We start from the raw sequence: 17,879 nt of genomic DNA, 5'->3' as shown, positions 1-17,879 counted from the left end.
TCACTGTCTGTCATGGAACTATTCTCAAGAATAATAACACAATGCTGAGTCACAAGATTTAGCCCGAGCACAGTAAGATCAGATAGTTGTGATTAGAAACTCAGGGTTGAACTGTGGCGTCCTTGGTGCTCTCTGAGCTTGGTTGTTTCATGAAGATATTTCATTACCCAACTAGGGAACCGTTGTGGTCTGCCAGCAGCCTGCGGAGCTGGCAGCCGAGTCGGACAGTAGGAGGCTGGGGAGGAACATGGGCCAATCCTGGAGTCTGGGGAATGCCCCGATAAGGTAACGCTGTTACCTTCCCACCAAAGGTGGTCCCTATTTTCCTCCTTGCATTTTTTTACGTGCTTTCGAACTGCTAGGTTGGCAGAAGCTGGGGCAAGCAACGGGAGCTCATCCCGTTATGCGGCACTAGGGATTCGAACCACTGAACTGCCGACCTTTCGATCGACAACTCAGCCACTGAGCCACCACGTCCCCTTTTTGCCCAACTCTCTCTTTCTTAAAGGAGAAGCCACGGTGTCTATAGTGGGTTAAGGTTAAGGGGTGGGAAATTTTGCTGGATCTCCAGTTTGATGCAGAGAATCCCAGGTAGCATTCAGCTTCTTCCTTTTCTTTGCCTTCAGTGTAGAAGATGACAGCTTTTTATTGTTTGGCTGCTGTACATAACTCAGACCCAAAAGAAAGCTGTCAAAAAGTGCAGAAGCTTAGCTAACTTGCGTTTCTCAATTTAAAAAAAAAATCCTTTAATTCAGCCTTCTCCAGCCATGCTAGACTTCTTCCCATTACCCCAGACAATCCTGGCACTGCCACCTCATATTTGAAGATCCAAAGTTCATTAAAGGCTGATTTAATCATGAGTGCGCATGTTTTAATGTGTTAGTTCTATCCGTCTACAAACACAAGACCTCTCCGTCTCGGAGATCCTTGACTTTACAGATACGCAGAGGTGTTAATTGGCAATTTAATAATAGATGACACCCAATTTCAAGCATGATGAAAATCTTTATCACCAGTTTTAAAGAGCCAATTTGCATTCTGTGTGCCTCTTGTGGCGGAAGGTAGAAGGAAGAGTAGCTCAGCATCGAGTTGCAGAAAGAAGAATCTTAGTTGGTGGGAGGTGAGCGGCCAGTACATCAACACAAGATTGAACAAATGGAATCCAAAGTGGCTTCTGAAAGTCACCATGACAGTGGTCCTCCACTTATAACCACAGTGGGGACAGGAACTTCTGGTTGCCAAGCACATAATAGAATAGAATAGAATAGAATAGAATAGAATAGAATAGAATAGAATAGAATAGAATAGAATAGAATAGAATAGAATAGAATAGAATAGTTGGAAGGGACCTTGGAGGTCCCTTCCAATGGGAGAAGAAAGGTCGTAAAATGGGAAAAATTCACTTAACCCTTCACAAATTTCTCTCTTAGCAACAATTTTGGGCTCCATTGTGCTTGTAAGTCGAGAACTACCTAGATGCAGTTTGTTACGTTGCTTTTTTTTTAAATTTTCCATATTTTTTTTATTATTATTATTCCTGGTAGCAGATAGCCATGAAATAGCTTAGAGCCTTGGTAGTACAGGGGTTTAAGGCACCCTGTTATTAAGCTTATTAAGACCAGCTGCCTGCAATTACTGCAGGTTCGAATCTCGCCAAGGCTCAAGGTTGACTCAGCCTTCCATCCTTTCTAAGGTAGGTGAAATGAGGACCCAGATTGTGGGGGCAATAAGCTGACTTTGAATAAATATACAAAAGGATGAAGGCTATTGCTTAACGCACTGTAAGATGCCCTGAGTCTCCGGAGAAGGGCGGCATATAAATCAAATTAAAAAAAAATAAAAATGTTTGATTTGAACCACTTTCTGGAGTGAGTTTTACATTCTTCTCAGATGTGTGTTAAAGTATGAAAAGCAGGGCCGTACTTGTGTTTGGTGGAGGAGTGTGTTTTTTCCTTCCTTCCTTCCCTCCCTCCCTCCCCCTTCCTTCCTCTCCCTCCCTTCTTCCTTCCTTCCCTCCCTTCTTCCTTCCTTCCCTACCGCCTTCCTTCTTTTCTTCCTTCTTCCCTCCCTCCCTCCCTCCCTCCCTCCCTCCTTCCTTCCTTCCTTCCTCCCTCCTTCCCTCCTTCCCTCTTTCTCTCCTTTCCTTCCTTCTTCCCTCTCTCCCTCCTTCCTTCCTCTCCCTCCCTCCCCCCTCCTTCTTCTCCCTCCCCCTTCCTTCCCTCCCTTCTTCCTTCCTTCCTTCCCTTCCTTCCTTCTTTCCTTCCTTCTTCCCTCCCTCCCTCCTTCCCTCTCCCTCCCTCCCTCCCTCCCTCCCTCCCTCCTTCCCTCTTTCTCTCCTTTCCTTTCTTCTTCCCTCCCTCCCTCCTTCCTCTCCCTCCTTCCTTCCCTCCCTCTTCCCTTCCTCCTTCCCTCCTTCCTTCCCTCTCTCCTTCCTTTTTCCTTCCTTCTTCCATCCCTCCTTCCTTCCCTCCCTCCCTCCTTCCCTCCCTCCTTCCTTCCTCCCTCCTTCCTTCCCTCTTTCTCTCCTTTCCTTCCTTCTTCCCTCCCTACCTCCTTACTTCCTCTCCCTCCCTCCTTCCTTCCCTCCCTCTTTCCTTCCTCCTTCCCTCCTTCTCTCTCTCTCTCCTTCCTTCTTTCCTTCCTTCTTCCCTCTCTCCTACCTTCCTACGAATCTTAGTTTGGGACAAATATCAGTGAAGTGAGACCATCCATCACGTCTGAGACCTGCTGTCCAATGATGGATGGATAGATTGGTAAAGTAACTCAATAATCTTCCCTTTTTTCTCTCTCGGTTATTCACAGATCAGTGAGCGCCGTCGTTAATAAAGCTATGGAATGCTTTTGTTGTCCTTGCCCATATTATTTCTCAAGTTTTGACAGGACAGGCCTTTTAATTTGAAAATAACCTTTGTGTTGAAACATGCCTCCTAAGCACACAAAGGCCTTTGTGAGAGTTCCACTTCACAATCCGTTGTGAGGAAACCGTTTCTCGGAAAATACCCATTCAGAATACTTCGAGATTTTGTTGCTGTTGTTGTTAAACAGTCGGTTGCTGGATACAAGCAGTCCTCGACTTACACCAGTTTGTGTAGTGACCCTTTGAAGTTAACAACGGCACTGAAAAAAAGTGACTTACGAGCGTTTTTCACACTTAACGACCGTTGCAGCATCCCCGTGGTGATCAAAATTTAGGCACTAGGCAACTGACTCACATTTATGACGGTGGCAATGTCCTCAGGGTCATGTGACCCCCCCCCCTTTGCGATCTCCTGACAGGCCGAACCCAAACCCAGATTCACTTAACAACCATGTTTCTAACTTAACAATGTCAGGGATTCCCTTAACAAATGTGGCAAGAATATTATATTATCATTAGTGTATTAGGTATTAACTTAAAGTGTTGGAAGATGCTTGGGACCAGTGATGTCATATCTATGTCCAATGTTTTTAATTTTGAATTACTAATAAAAAACTTCAAAAAAAAACACCCAAATGTGGCAAAAAATTGTGGTAGTAAGTGCCACAATTTGTATATGTGTTTAACATGTACAAGATGATTAAATCCATTTCCTGGTCCAGGGATCTCTTCACTTTTTGGGGTTTTTTTTTTTTTTGGAATATTCTTCTAATACCCAATCAGATCAGATGTCTCTGGAGGAGCAATTCCGCTGAAGTTCCTCTTAATACAGTAGATGGTTAAGAAAGCCAGCATGGCATAACGTTTGGGAGCATTCACACAACACATTAAGCCAAATAACCACATTGAGCTGTAAACCATGTTTGATAACTTAGTGTAGTTTGTAGTGAAGCCCTCCATGCAGTGGTGAAATTTTTTTACTACTGGTTCGGTGAACGTGGCTTGGTGGGCGTGGCAGGGAAAGGATACTGCAAAATCTCCATTCCCATCCCACTCCAGGGGAAGGATACTGCAAAATCTCCATTCCCACCCCACTCCAGGGGAAGGATACTGCAAAATCCCCATTCCCTCCCCACTCCAGGGGAAGGATACTGCAAAATCCCCATTCCCACCCCACTCCAGGGGAAGGATACTGCAAAATCCCCATTCCCTCCCCACTCTGGGGCCAGCCAGAGGTGGTATTTGCTGGTTCTCCGAACTACTCAAAATTTCCGCTACCGGTTCTCCAGAACCTGTCAGAACCTGCTGGATTTCACCCCTGCCTCCATGCCTTGCTCCTTCAGTTAAGCAAAACATTGTGTAGCACCAATCAGGTCATCACTGGACTGGAATAAACATGAACCAGGGCTATATATCCCATCCTACTTGAAGGGTTATTATCTTTTAATAGATATATTATTAAATAATAATTATATATTATATATTATTAAATAAATAATAATAAAATAAATAATGAATTAATATTTAATAGATATACAGGTAGTTCTCACAGTTGAGTCCAGAAGTTACGTTGCTAAGTGAGGCATTTGTTAAGTGAGCTTTGCCCCATTGTATGACCTTTCCTGCCACCCTTGTTAAGTGAATCACTGCAGTTGTTAAGTTAGTAACACCGTTATTAAGTGAATCTGGCTTCCCCATTGCATTTGCTTGTCAGAAGGTTGCAAAAGGTTGATCACATGACTCCGGGACTCTGCAACCGTCATAAATACTAGTCAGTTGCCAAGCGTCTAAATTTTGATCACGTGACGCATCACTTGAAGGGTGTGTGTTTTTTGTTTTATTTTTATGGTTTTTTTAATGTATGATGTACATTTAATTTCGTTGTAGGAGATGCAATGACAATAAGGTAACTCCATGGCTTAGGACCTGGTTATCTACGGGACCGCCTGCTACCACCAATAGCCTCCCACCGGCCAGTACGCTCCCATAGAGAGGGGCTCCTCCGGGTGCCGTCAGCCAAGCAGTGTCGACTGGCGGCCCCCAGGGGGAGGGCCTTCTCTGTGGGGGCACCTACGATCTGGAATGAGCTCCCCCCGGAGATACGGAGGATCCCGGATCTGCGCACCTTCCGTTGCGCGCTTAAGACTTTCCTATTCCATCAAGCTGGCCTGGCCTAAATCTTCTCCCCTTTTTAAATGTAAATTTTTAAAAAATTTTAAATGTAAATTTTAATTTGTTTTAAATTATGGGGTATTTTAAATTCAGCCAAATTATTTAATTCGTTTTAATTCATTTTAAATTTTTTGTATTTATGTGTTTTATCTCGTGGCTGTTCACCGCCCTGAGTCCTTCGGGAGAAGGGCGGTATAGAAATTTAATAAAATAAAATAATAAAATAAAATAATTTAATTTTTACTTTTAATGTTAATTTTTATACATTGCTTTATTTATCAGTTGGATTATATTGCACGCCACCCAGAGGCTCTCTTTGAGGGAGTTGGGTGGTTTAGAAATAAAAAATACAAAAAATAAAATAAAATAAAATAAAATAAAATAAAATAAAATAAAATAAAATAAAATAAAATAAAATAAAATAAAATAAAATAAAATAATAAAATAATAATAAAATAAAATAATAATAAAATAATAAAATAAAATAAAATAATATAAAATAAAATAAAATAAAATAAAATAAAATAATAAAATAAAATAAAATAAAATAAAATAAAATAATAAAATAAAAAATAAAATAAAATAATGAAATGAAATGAAATGAAATGAAATGAAATAATAAAATAAAATAAAATAAAATAAATAATAAAATAAAATAAAATAAAATAATAAAATAAAATAAAATAAAATAAAATAAAATAAAATAAAATAAAATAATAAAATAAAATAAAATAAAATAAAATAAAATAAAATAATAAAATAAAATAAAATAAAATAAAATAAAATAAAATAAAATAAAATAAAATAAAATAATAAAATAAAATAAAATAAATAAAAACAAACAAACAAACAAACAAACCTGGGGATGCTGCAACCGTCATAAGCGTGAAAAATGGCCACAAGTCATTTTTTTTCAGTGCCGTTGTCTTCAAACGGTCACTAAATGAACTGTTGCAAGCCGAGGACTACCTACCTTGAAAGCATCTGATAAAGAAGCATTTGAATTGTTTTTATTGCCTTCTTCCCAAATGTTCTGATCCAAGAGACGCTCCGGGCTTGTCAACCTCTCTCCCCGGCACCAGACGCGAGAAGCCCGAAGCTCTTGTAACATTCATGTTTTAATTAAAGAAAACAACCCGTTAGAGGCAGTTATTTTCTGCGGAAGAGTAATGAAGATTTATTTTAGGGAGTGACCTTCACTGGATTAGCTCTAGCAGTAATCAGTAGAATTAATAGAATAATCAAATTATATACAAACTCATAAATCACGGGGAACGGGCGCTGTCAGAAGTTCGGCTATTAATGGGCCCCATTGTTGTGCAGTTGTATTAGAAATTGCAGTGGCTGATTTTTTTTTTCCTTCCTTTTTTTTTTTTTTTCTTTTCCATGATAGAAACTGAAATGGCATTTGAAGGCTAGGGAGGAGGGGGAGAGCAGAGAGGCGACTAGCAGGGCAAAAATTTTCACAACTGTTAATTTAGCTGTAATGTGGTTTGATGTCAGCAGGGCAGGGTTGAAGCGGAGTGCAGAGCAGGCGTGATCTTTCAGCAGAGGCGGGATTATTGGCCCAGACAGTAGCCAATTAATTAGAAGAATATCAGTTTAAATGTCTATTTAGGGTTAATAGTAATCAGAAGTACTTTGTGCTTGGGCCCCAGCCAAACCAAGCCTCTGAATTTAGTCTGTTTTAAATAAAGGAGGGGAAGGGGAGAAATAACATGGATACGATAATGGGTTTGGTTGTCACAATAGATTTCAACTTTTCTGGATTTTTTTAAAAAACAGTATAAAGGTAAAGGTTCTCCTCGCACATATGTGCTAGTCATTCCCAACTCTAGGGGGCGGTGCTCATCTCCGTTTCAAAGCCGAAGAGCCAGCGCTGTCCGAAGACGTCTCCGTGGTCATGTGGCCGGCATGACTCAATGCCAAAGGTGCACGGAACGCTGTTACCTTCCCACCAAAGGTGGTCCCTATTTTCCTACTTGCATTTTTTAGGTGCTTTCAAACTGCTAGGTTGGCAGAAGCTGGGACGAGTCACGGGAGCTCACCCCGTTAGGCGGCACTAGGGATTTGAACCGCTGAACTGCCAAGCTCAGCGTCTTAGTCACTGAGCCACCGCGTCCCTCAAACCAGTATGTTAATGCCATATTTCAGTTCCTACCTGTTTTCTATGTTTCCTGACGGAGGTGATGTACAGGCAGTCCTCGACTTGTGAGCCCAAGATTTCTGTTGCTAAGTGAGACATTTCTTAAGTGAGTTTCACGCCATTTTATGTCCCAAGGGCACGTGATCCCCTCTTGCGACCTTCTGAGAAGCAAAGTCAATGCGGAAGCCAGATTCACTTAACAGCCATACGTTACTAACTGATCAACTGCAGGGAGTCACTTTTAACAACTGTGGCAAGGAAGGTCATAAAACGGGGCAAAACTCACTAACAAATGTCTCACTTAACAACAGAAAATTTGAGCTTGATTGGGGTCGTAAGTCGAGGACTACCTGGATTCAGGTGACACTATTTGGGGGGCACAGATAAACCTCCAAATGGCCTCAAACGACTCTCAGAAAGAGCGCTAATGACCAGATGACCGCAAGGAATATAAATCCTTCCATCGTCTACCATTCAATCAGAAGCGAAGAAGCTTCTTGGATGAGAAGCGAAACGTCTTCAAGGAACAAAGTCCAGTTGCCTTTTGACAAAAGCACCTTTGGGATTCTAGTGTGTGCTTTTGGTGTGTGCACAATGTTCTTCCATGGGTGGCATTCGCCACGTTCATTCATCCATTCCATCCTATGTTCAGAACTAAGGTGTGAGATAAACTTTCGGAATGGAGATTGTCAACTTCATATTTTTTTTCCCCCAGTTGTTCTCTTCTCCAGCAGCCTTACTGGTTTGGGGATTCTGGAAGTTGAGGTCCATCACATTTAGGCTTCACGAAGTCGAGGAAAGCTGGTTTGTAAAACATGAGTAATTGATGAACATCGGAGCTTGGTTTCCTGTCCTGGCTAAGTAGGCAAGAGAAGAAACTTTAGGACTTACTCTCACTGGCAAGCCAATCAGGAATAGAAATCGTTATGATTTTCCAAACTCTTTTAATACTTTATCCTCCAAGTATGAAAATAATCCTGGCGGCTCAGCTTTTCGACTTGTTGATTCAGCTGGATGTGACAGGAAGAAAAAAAGAAAAGAAAAAGTAGTGATTTAACCGGGGGGTGGGGGTGGAGGGGTGGAATTACTAAGTGCTTTTGCTGTCATTGTGAATTGCTGCATGTTGCTCCTTGTTTTATTGTTTTCAGCAGACGTTTCTCTAACAAACACACATGTTTCGCTTCCTCTGCCGGATGGCCAAAAACTCTGCCTCCTATTATGGGAGAAGCAAATCTTGATTATTTCGCTTTTGGAAAGACATATTTTTTTTCATATTTTATAAGACAAAAAGATCCAACCTTTTCATTCGGTGTTGCCTTCGGTCATATTTCCCTCTCTTTGTTTTTAAGCTGCTAAGTCACTCTGGTTTTGCATTTGGTGACCTTTCTTTTAATTGAGAGAGGGACCTTTATTGAAGGCACAGAGGCATTGTTCCAACATCTGCCGTATCATTTGTCACTTGATCTTGATTATTGTTCTCCAGCCAGGGATCTGGGGTGACAATCTCTACTCGAAAGAGGCTATTTTAAGAGCAGGCCGGTAAGCCAGTGGATTTTGGCAGTAGGAAACGAAACGGCAATGATGGCAGGAGGTGGAACCACCAGACTTTATTAACTGAAAGCACCATGGTGCTTTTTTACGTGAAGCCACTCGTAACCGTTACTGAAATACAGACATTTGTCCCTGCGTTCTGTTGATGTTTGTAACAAACCTCGAGGTGTTAGGACAGGGGTCGGCAACCCGTGGCTCTGGAGCCGCATGTGGCTCTTTCATCCCTCTGCTGCAGCTCCTTGTCGCCGGTCAGCTTCACAATTGATAGGGCTTTTGATTAGGACAGGTAGAGGAAAAAGGATGCCGTTCTAGGAGGAAACTATGGTGGGGGAACTGGACTTCCGGTCACCAGAGGAAAAAGGACGCCGCGCTAGGAGGAAACTGTATGGTGGGGGAACCGGACTTCCGGTCGGCTCCAGAATGAACGGGGGGCTTCCGGTTAGGACCTTTGTGGCTCTTCGAGTGTTTTAAGGTTGCCGACCCCTATGTTAGGACATCATCATGTAAACAATGCCATAACGGTTAACGATTTTTGGCACAAGTATGTAAGTCAAAGCCTTTGCCCCCTGAGGTCATGACACAAAATTTCATCATCTGCCCCATTTGCACCCACGTAAGTTCATGGATATCTCACACTAAGAGTAATCGGGGAGCTTTAGGCTTGGCTTCATGTGTGGTTTATAAGCCGCCTTGCGTGGAATCCGATTTATCCAGTAAGCCACGTCTGAACTGGTCCATCAAATCAGAGACTTCAGAACTGATGAAAAATGTGCAAGGCCAGGCTGTTAATGGACTACTGATATGTATGACTCTTTATTATTTTCTGAATCCTAGGCAACAACACTGATTTCTAGGAAGTAACTAGCAGGTGATGATTGTCCTCCATAGCATCTTATGCTGAAGGCTACTAATTAAATGCATTAGTTCATACGGTCAGGTGTGATAGGGGCATAAGGTTTGATCCAGTTTGCTCTTCCTACATTTTTATTAAAAGCTTTCTAGCAGGGTGGATAAAAAATCAATGATTTTTTTAAAAAAATCAAAAAAATCAGATTTTTTTGATTTAAATCGGATTTTTTTGATTTTTATCGAATTTATTTTAATAAAAAACTTTTGGGGTAAAAATCTATCGTAAGATAGTTTTCTATTTAAGATACATAAATAATTTAGTTTACTCAGCATGAAATGGAGCTTAGTTATGTAGCATGAGGCAGTATATTCTGCAACATTGGGACTATCGGTGAGTCAACAGTGGGTCAAAGGAGTAGCAGAGATGACAGTTGCTCTTTAAAAATTATGGTTTAAATCGAGTTGATTTAAATCAAGCCTTTTTACTAGTGATTTAAATCATGATTTAAATTGTGATTTAAATCAACTCGATTTAAATCAAATCCACCCTGCTTTCTAGAGATACTTGGTAGCCCTTGTGTCAATGTTCCGACTGACGAACCCAATCAAAGCAAGCACGGTTGAGACGATCCAATTCCTTAATGCAAAACTTTAATGAGTACATCATGTCGGCAAAGATGAGGGCAAAACCAGATCTGACTATTTCCCGCGCAAACCCACATACTTAAAGTTTAAATATTCTCTCTTCCCCACCTCCCCCATTAGGCCAGGTCACATTGTCCAATGGAGACTTCTAGTATTGTTGTGAGAAAATCTTTCTCGGCTCTTTCTCATTTCTCTGCCGAAATGTCCTTGGTTCCCATGGCGGGCATCTTGATGTCTGGAACTTTGTTCTATCTCCCCTTTCCCTCCCATCATAGTGTTCTGTCCCCGTCTCACGCGCACAAACAGATAGTCAGGGGTTAAATAAAACTGGCAGACAACAAATTCTTTCGATAAGAGGATTGGCAGCAACCCAGTAGCTGCTTGCCAAGAACTTTACTCATAGAGGGAGGGGTTGTTCCTCCGACAGATAAACCCAAACAAGATACACACAGTTCAAGAATTGTCAAGTCCAGTCTGTATTAAATCCAAGGCAGATAACGTTGTTGCAAAGATACAATGTGACTCGCTAGTAGTTAGTTTTGTCCGTCACAGAGTCTGAACCTCACCCCCTTTTATCCCCTGTGGGGTGTGGTCCAGTGACTCAGCTTAATCTCTGGCATGCCTCCTTTTCTGCTGCGTGCGCTTGTCTCTCCAACGCTGGCGTGGATCCAGCCAAGACTTATCTCCGTCACTGTCCAACTGCGAAGAGATACCTGGCTCCTGGCCAATCTCTTCTCCTTCGGGAGACACCTGAGGCATTGCCAGAGAGGAGGGTCCTGGAGGGGGAGGCCTGGCCAACTCCTCTCCTTCATGTTCGGAGCCTTCTCCCTCCGATAAGTCAGCCTCGGAGGTCGGAGTCATAACACATAGTTTGTTGGCAAACTGAGAAGTGATAATAGTTGCAACAGCAAAAACGCCATTTGAAGCTTGACACCATGTTTGTTTTGTTGCTGTTACCACCTCCATGTGAAAGAGTCGTTTCAAGTGGGCTCTGATCATTGATCTAGTTCAGGGGTCGGCAACCTTAAACACTCAAAGAGCCACAAAGGTCCTAACCGGAAGTCCCCCTTCAATTCTGGAGCTGACCGGAAGTCCGGTTCCCCCACCATAGAGTCTCCTCCTAGTGCGGCATCCTTTTTTCTCTACCTGAAAGCCCTATCAATTGTGGAGCCGACTGGCGACATGGAGCCGCAGCACAGGGATGAAAGAGCCACATGTGGCTCCAGAGCTTCAGGTTGCTGACCCCTGCTCTAGTTAATGCTGACCATTGTTAACAACTCTGCTGGCAAACTCTTAAACTGATTAAGGTAAGAAGATAGAATTTGCCCCAGGAAAGAAATCTGAAATAATTCAAAGTTGACTCTCGATTATATTCACCATGATCTTCGGGGAAAAAAACTTAATTTCAACACTTCCCCAAGCCAAGTTATGAATGAAATATTTGTGATTATACTGAGTTTTAATGATTACTTAGCCTTTATTTTTTCACTGCTTTTTAACCTCCCAAGAATTCAGATGGCATACGATTTGAGTTTTTGGAGATCGTCTACAAGTTTTTCTTACATAAACCTTGCCAGAGTTGGTTTATGTATTCTAGGAATCCTGTCTTCTAGGAATCCTGGCTTAAGAAATCATGATGTGAACAAACAAGGTTTGCTTGCAGGGCATTCCTCTTTCCTTGAGAGCATCCAACCAAACCGTAACGGATAACTTCTTGTTATATACAAGTCCACAATTATTGTTAAATGGACCCAAAGAGGTCAGGGTGGCAAGCCAGCTCTAAACTAAGATTGTTTGCTCAAATTCTACCTTGATTTCTCCTTACATGATATGCAACTATGCCTAGGAGATTATTCCTAAAACATTTGTATTGAATGAACAACTTACTGGAGGTTGCAATGCTTCTAATTTCATGGATCGATTTAAATAAATCAAAGTGAACATTCTTGTTTTTAGGAAAAAAAAGTAAACCTGAAGCGCTCTAAACCTGATGCCTTGTTTTCTTGATTTCTGACATTCATTTAGGATGTGCGCAGTATTTGGTGGGATCTATTGCCTCCGGCACTCCATAAAGTGTCTTGTGTTAGACAAAGAACTTCAAAGGTAAGTCTTGAGCGAGGTAACCTTCTCCCTCGTTTATATAAACGCAACTACGAGATGAAAAATGCCAGGGTCTAATTTTTTTAAAAAAGCGATTCTTCAAAGATCTTCCTTGGTATTAATAACACATCAACCTTGATTAAAAATAATTTGTGTATAGGTCCTCCAGAACTAGGAAAGTGGGTTTAGAATAAAGAAACTAAATTAATTTCCCTCTGATATTACTGCAGCCTCCTGATCATCCAAGCTTGGAAGACAGATCATTTCAGTTGCCGGGGGTCTGGTGATGAGTGATGTTAGTTTTCCTTGTGGCCTTACCTACTCTAATTGATTTTCATCAGATGACAACAAAGCCCTCTGTTATTGCATTTTTAAAAATGAAGCTCACCTAAAGATTCATCAGATTAATCTTTGCTGATAATGCATGTCACTCTAAGAGAAAAAGCTTTAATGAGTTTTTAGGTAGATTGTTGTCATAAACTACGCTGCCCTCTTAGCCTAGAATGAATTACTTTTCCACCAGGATTGGGCTTTTGAGCAACTTTTTTTGTTTTTTTTGTAAAGTTGGAACCAAATCATCGGATGTTTGGGGGCTGCAAAATTTATGCCAATAGGATGGCGCAAAGCACAAAACATGACCCGCTTTGTTGTGGCCCACCAGCAGAGCTGGCAGCAGATTAGGACAGTGAGGAGATTGGGGAGGAACGTGGGCCAGTCCCGGAGTCTGGGGAAGGCTCGGACGAGGGCTCCAAGTCAGAGGCAGAGAGGGGGCCAAGGCCATCTGGTAGTTCTTTGCTGCCTCCGGAGTCTCCAGAGTCTGACATCAGCGAGGCAGACGAACAACGGGAGCCTATTCCCAGTGTGCGCATGCGCAGAGCTGACAAAAGGCAGGAACAATTAAGAAAACAGGGTCAACTTGGGAGTAAGGCTTGGAGATGATTGGCCCCTCCCATAAGACATAAAAGAGAAGCGAAATGGGACGTGAGCTTTTGCAGGAAGCAATTAGTTCATCTGATCGGTAAAAGCTCTGGAAAAGTTCTGTTTGACTCTGTGCTAAGTTTGGCCTTGCCTTGCGTGTGGCAATTAGTTCTCTGGCAGCATTCCAAGGGAGATAAGGTGGGTGTTCATAAATACTGTTTGAGAAGCCTTTTGGACTGGGAATGACAATAATTCACAGCCGTATGAATTAAAGAGGTTTGCCGGGACTAAGTTTGTGCTGTATACTCTCTAAGGAAGCCTAGGTCAGAACAAGCTTGTTCAGTGTACTAAAGCATAGGGTGCTTAGGTTTAGCATGACATCTGCACTTAATTTTATCAACTAAATGTTGTGATATTGTAGAGTGCCTTAACCAGAATGCGGGTTACTTAAATATCATATAATAAACAAGAGTGGGAATGACTCAATGGCTAATTTACCTTTCTGGTTTCTAGGTATAGAACTAGGACAGGAGTCTTCAAACTTGGCAACTTTAAGACCTGTGGATTTCCACTCCCAGAATTCCTCAGCCAGCCGTTTCTGGAAGTCCACAAGTCTTAAAGTTCCCAAGCTTGGAGATCCCTGAATTAGGATAATGGAGTAGCTTCAGAGGGAGCTCCGTTCATGTGACTCCCATCTGTGTTTTGTTGCTTCCCATGCAGAACTGAGACCAGAAGGGTAGGGGATGTAGCCTTCCTCTACCCCGGGGGTCGGCAACCTTAAACACTCAAAAGAGTCATTTGGACCCGTTTCCCACAGAAAAGAAAACACCGGGAGTCACAAAACCCTTTTGACATCCAAAATGAAGATAACACTGCACATATCGTTTTTTTACCTTTATGCTATGTATAAAAAAACTATAATGTGTTGCATTTATGAAATCAATGAACTGCTACAGAGAAAACAAATTTTTATTTCTGCATGCAACAAACACATTTTGAACTCCGAAAAAAAAGATGGGTCGAAAAGCTCAATAAATCACGTGCCGGCGGGTGTCGCACATTGGTGGTTGTGACGCATATTTTGAGTGACAGGGAGCCGCAGCAGAGGGATGAAAGAGCCACATGCGGCTCCAGAGGCGCAGGTTGCAGACCTCTGCTCTACCCTATACATAGCAGCTCCAACTTATCAAAATGCTACCCTTGTTAACCAAAATCAGAAACATAAAACCGCATCCTGGAAATTCTTACCAAATTGTCACTGAACAAAAAAAATGGACGGGACATTAGCTGATTCAAAAAGTGTATTTGGATGTGGTTGGCCATGTCATGTACCACAGCATCCGTGAGTTATTGCTATATCTTGTAGATACCCTGTTTCCCCCAAAATAAGACATTCCCTGAATAATAAGCCCAATCAGGCTTTTGAGCGCATGGCAATAAGGCCAAGTGCTTATTTCAGGGTTCAAAAAAATATAAGACAAGGTGTTATTTTCAGGGAAACACTGTAGATAGATAGATAGATAGATAGATAGATAGATAGATAGATAGATAGATAGATAGATAGATAGATAGATGATAGATGATTGATTGATTGGATGGATAGATTTGATAGATAGATGATGATAGATAAAATAGATAGATAGATAGATAGATAGATAGATAGATAGATAGATAGATAGATAGATAGATAGGATGGATAGATAGATAGATAGATAGATAGGATGGATAGCTAGATAAATTAGATAGATAGATAGATAGATAGATAGATAGATAGATAGATAGATAGATTGATTAGATGATAGAGTAGATGGTACCCTGTTTCTCCCAAAATAAAGACATCCCCTGAATAATAAGCCCACTCGGGCTTTTGAGCGCATGGCAATAAGGCCAAGCGCTTATTTCAGGGTTCAGTATATATATATGAATGAATGACAGGGTCTTACTTTCAGGGAAACATGGTATTTAGTGGGCAACCCTCTGGATTTTGTTGAACTACAGTTCCCAACCGCCCCATCCAGCATGGTAGGGAGCTGCTAATAGTCATTCAGCAACATCTGGAGGGCCACCGAATGTGGAGTGCACCACATCCATGTATCTTTCAAGTGAAGACAGTTACATAGGCATGCTATTATTAAGACAGGCAGATTAATTAATCCGTTCGTTGCTTATATATTTGTCCATACACACATTATCTACCCTATAGAATAGGGTTCTATAGGTAAGGACCCGGTGGCTCAGTGGCTAAGACTGAGCTTGTCAATCGAAAGGTCGGCAGTTCAGCGGTTCGAATCCCTAGTGCTGCGTAACAGGGTGAGCTCCCGTTACTTGTCCCAGCTTCTGCCAACCTAGCAGTTCGAAAGCACGTAAAAAATGCAAGTAGAAAAATAGGGACCACCTTTGGTGGGAAGGTAACAGCGTTCCGTACGCCTTTGGCGTTTAGTCATGCTGGCCACATGACCACGGAGACGTCTTCGGACGGCACTGGCTCTTCGGCTTTGAAGCAGAGATGACATCACCCCCTAGAGTTGGGAACGACTAGCACATATATTGCAAGGGGAACCTTTACTTTTACCTATAGCTAATAGATGAAAAACTAGGTATCTCGGTCCACATTGTTGTCGTAAAGATAAATGTAATGCTGAGTTTAAAATGCATTTTTTTTCCTGTTGCTTTTTGAACAATTACATTTGGAATGCAATCCAATCTCTGCATCTGTGGGAGAAGGTGGGTGTTGTAGAGTTTTTAAAAGGGTGTGTGTGGAATGATTAAGAAGCTAAGGTAATTCTGTTTCAATGAAATGTAAAATTTGGGGAAACTCAGCTTAGGAAAAAAGAGTAGCTAAGGGAGGATATAATATAGGCGTATAAAATTATACACGCTCCATTACATCACCAAAATCTGGGATAATACAATTAAGTTGAGGGGAGGATTCAGAAAAGATAGGCCCAAGAGCTTCCTCCTACGCAATATAGTCAACATGTTAAATTTGGTACCACCAGAGCCGGACTGAGTTCATGTATCATGCAAATACAATGTTTTGCTTAACCATAACTATCTAATAGTTAATAACATTAAGAAACTAAGATCATAGCATCCAGCCCTCTCAATTCCTGACAAATAGATGGGGAAGAAATGGAGGTAGAGACAGATTTTATTTACCTGGGCTCCAAGATCACCGCAGATGGGGACTGTAGCCAAGAAATTAAAAGACACTTGCTCCTGGGGAGGAAAGCTATGGCATCGCGTGGCCCTCCCAAGCTCCGTTTTCACTGGCAGAGGCACTATGAGCCGATCCTTCGCTGTTTCCAGAGTGGCCCCGTGGGCCAGATCTCAGCACCCCGCAGGCCGGATCCGGCCCCCAACTCTTGTGTTTGACACCCCTGCCATAAGCGGTCTGAGTCCAACCCTTCCTGAATTCCACTGACTCTTTTATCTAGCGCCAATTCCTCTATTATAGGCATGAGCAATACCTTAACTAGAACTTAACATGTGGTCCTGATTCCTCCTGCCTGGCACTAATTTACCCAAGCAGAAGGGAAGTTGCTTCTGGTCCACAGAGCTTCATGTTCTGGATGATACAAATGTCCCGTCTTTGTATCATGCAGCTTTCTATTTGGCAGGTCTCCTGGTCCTAAGGAATGGTTGAACCAAACGATGGAATTGGATTAATAAACTTGGCTATCACCACACTTAACATTTGTCCTTCCAAAACTACATTCTCAATTATTGCAGATAAGGCTTGTGTGGTCCAGAAGTGTGGGTACCTGCATGTATATCTTAAAATAATATCAAGGGGAAGGAAAGGGGGAATAAAGTGTTTACATCTATAAAGGTAAAGGTTCCCCTTGCACATATGTGCTAGTCATTCCTGACTCTAGGGGGTTGCTCATCTCCGTTTCTAAGCCGAGGAGCCAGCAGTGTCCGAAGACGTCTCTGTGGTCATGTGGCCGGCATGACTAAATGCCAAAGGCACACGGAACGCTGTTACCGTCCCACCAAAGGTGGTCCCTATTTTTCTACTTGCATTTTTACGTGCTTTCGAACTGCTAGGTTGGCAGAAGCTGGGACAAGTAACGGGAGCTCACTCCATTAAGCGCCAGTAGGGTTTCGAACTGCTGACCTTTCAATCAACAAGCTCAGCGTCTTAGGCACTGAGCCACCACGTTCCTAAATTACATCTATAGTCAGTCCTAATTAAACCAAGAATTGTATTTCAGCTAATGCAGCCAAAAGCCAATCAAATTTGTTGCCTGTTTGGAATTTTTTAAAATTTATTTTTGCCTTTAGGGTGCTGAATATTGCATTTCCTTCCTGGTTATAGCTTCCTTTCCCCCTTTTAATTTAAACTTTCAGTTTTTTTTTTTTTATGGTACATAGCTATTGTTTATGGAGTTTCATTTCCATGAGATTTAAAATGTTTCAGTTTGTGTTTGTGGGTTTTGTGATCTACATTTAAAAAAACCATCATCCCTGTTTTGCTTCGAGACCCAATTTTGAGCGTGTTTCCAAAGAAGCCGCCGGCCTCCAAGCGAAATGACAAATGTAAATTTTATCTTTTCACAATAATAATTAAAAAATATAGCAAACACTGTAATTTACATATCTATCCTGAATTATTGCTTGCTAGCTTTGTCAGTGCTG

At 41.8% G+C, this 17,879-nt stretch overlaps 1 protein-coding gene across 2 annotated transcripts in view; it reads left to right on the top strand.

Annotated features, from left to right (window-relative positions):
* CHM (CHM Rab escort protein) overlaps window positions 1-17,879 on the top strand; it is a 77,526-nt gene that overhangs the window by 39,874 nt on the left and 19,773 nt on the right. For both annotated transcript variants that reach the window (XM_060692097.2, XM_060692098.2), the window contains one exon: window positions 12,246-12,323. In XM_060692097.2, the coding sequence (XP_060548080.2) occupies window positions 12,246-12,323 (78 nt within the window). The remainder of the gene's footprint in view (window positions 1-12,245; window positions 12,324-17,879) is intronic.

This window comes from Pantherophis guttatus, chromosome 12 (genome assembly GCF_059756535.1).
Source record: "Pantherophis guttatus breed Tessera chromosome 12, ASM5975653v1, whole genome shotgun sequence".
NCBI lineage: Eukaryota > Metazoa > Chordata > Lepidosauria > Squamata > Colubridae > Pantherophis > Pantherophis guttatus.
Note: the sequence above shows the minus strand (reverse complement) of the source record. Positions and strands in the feature narration are given on the sequence as shown.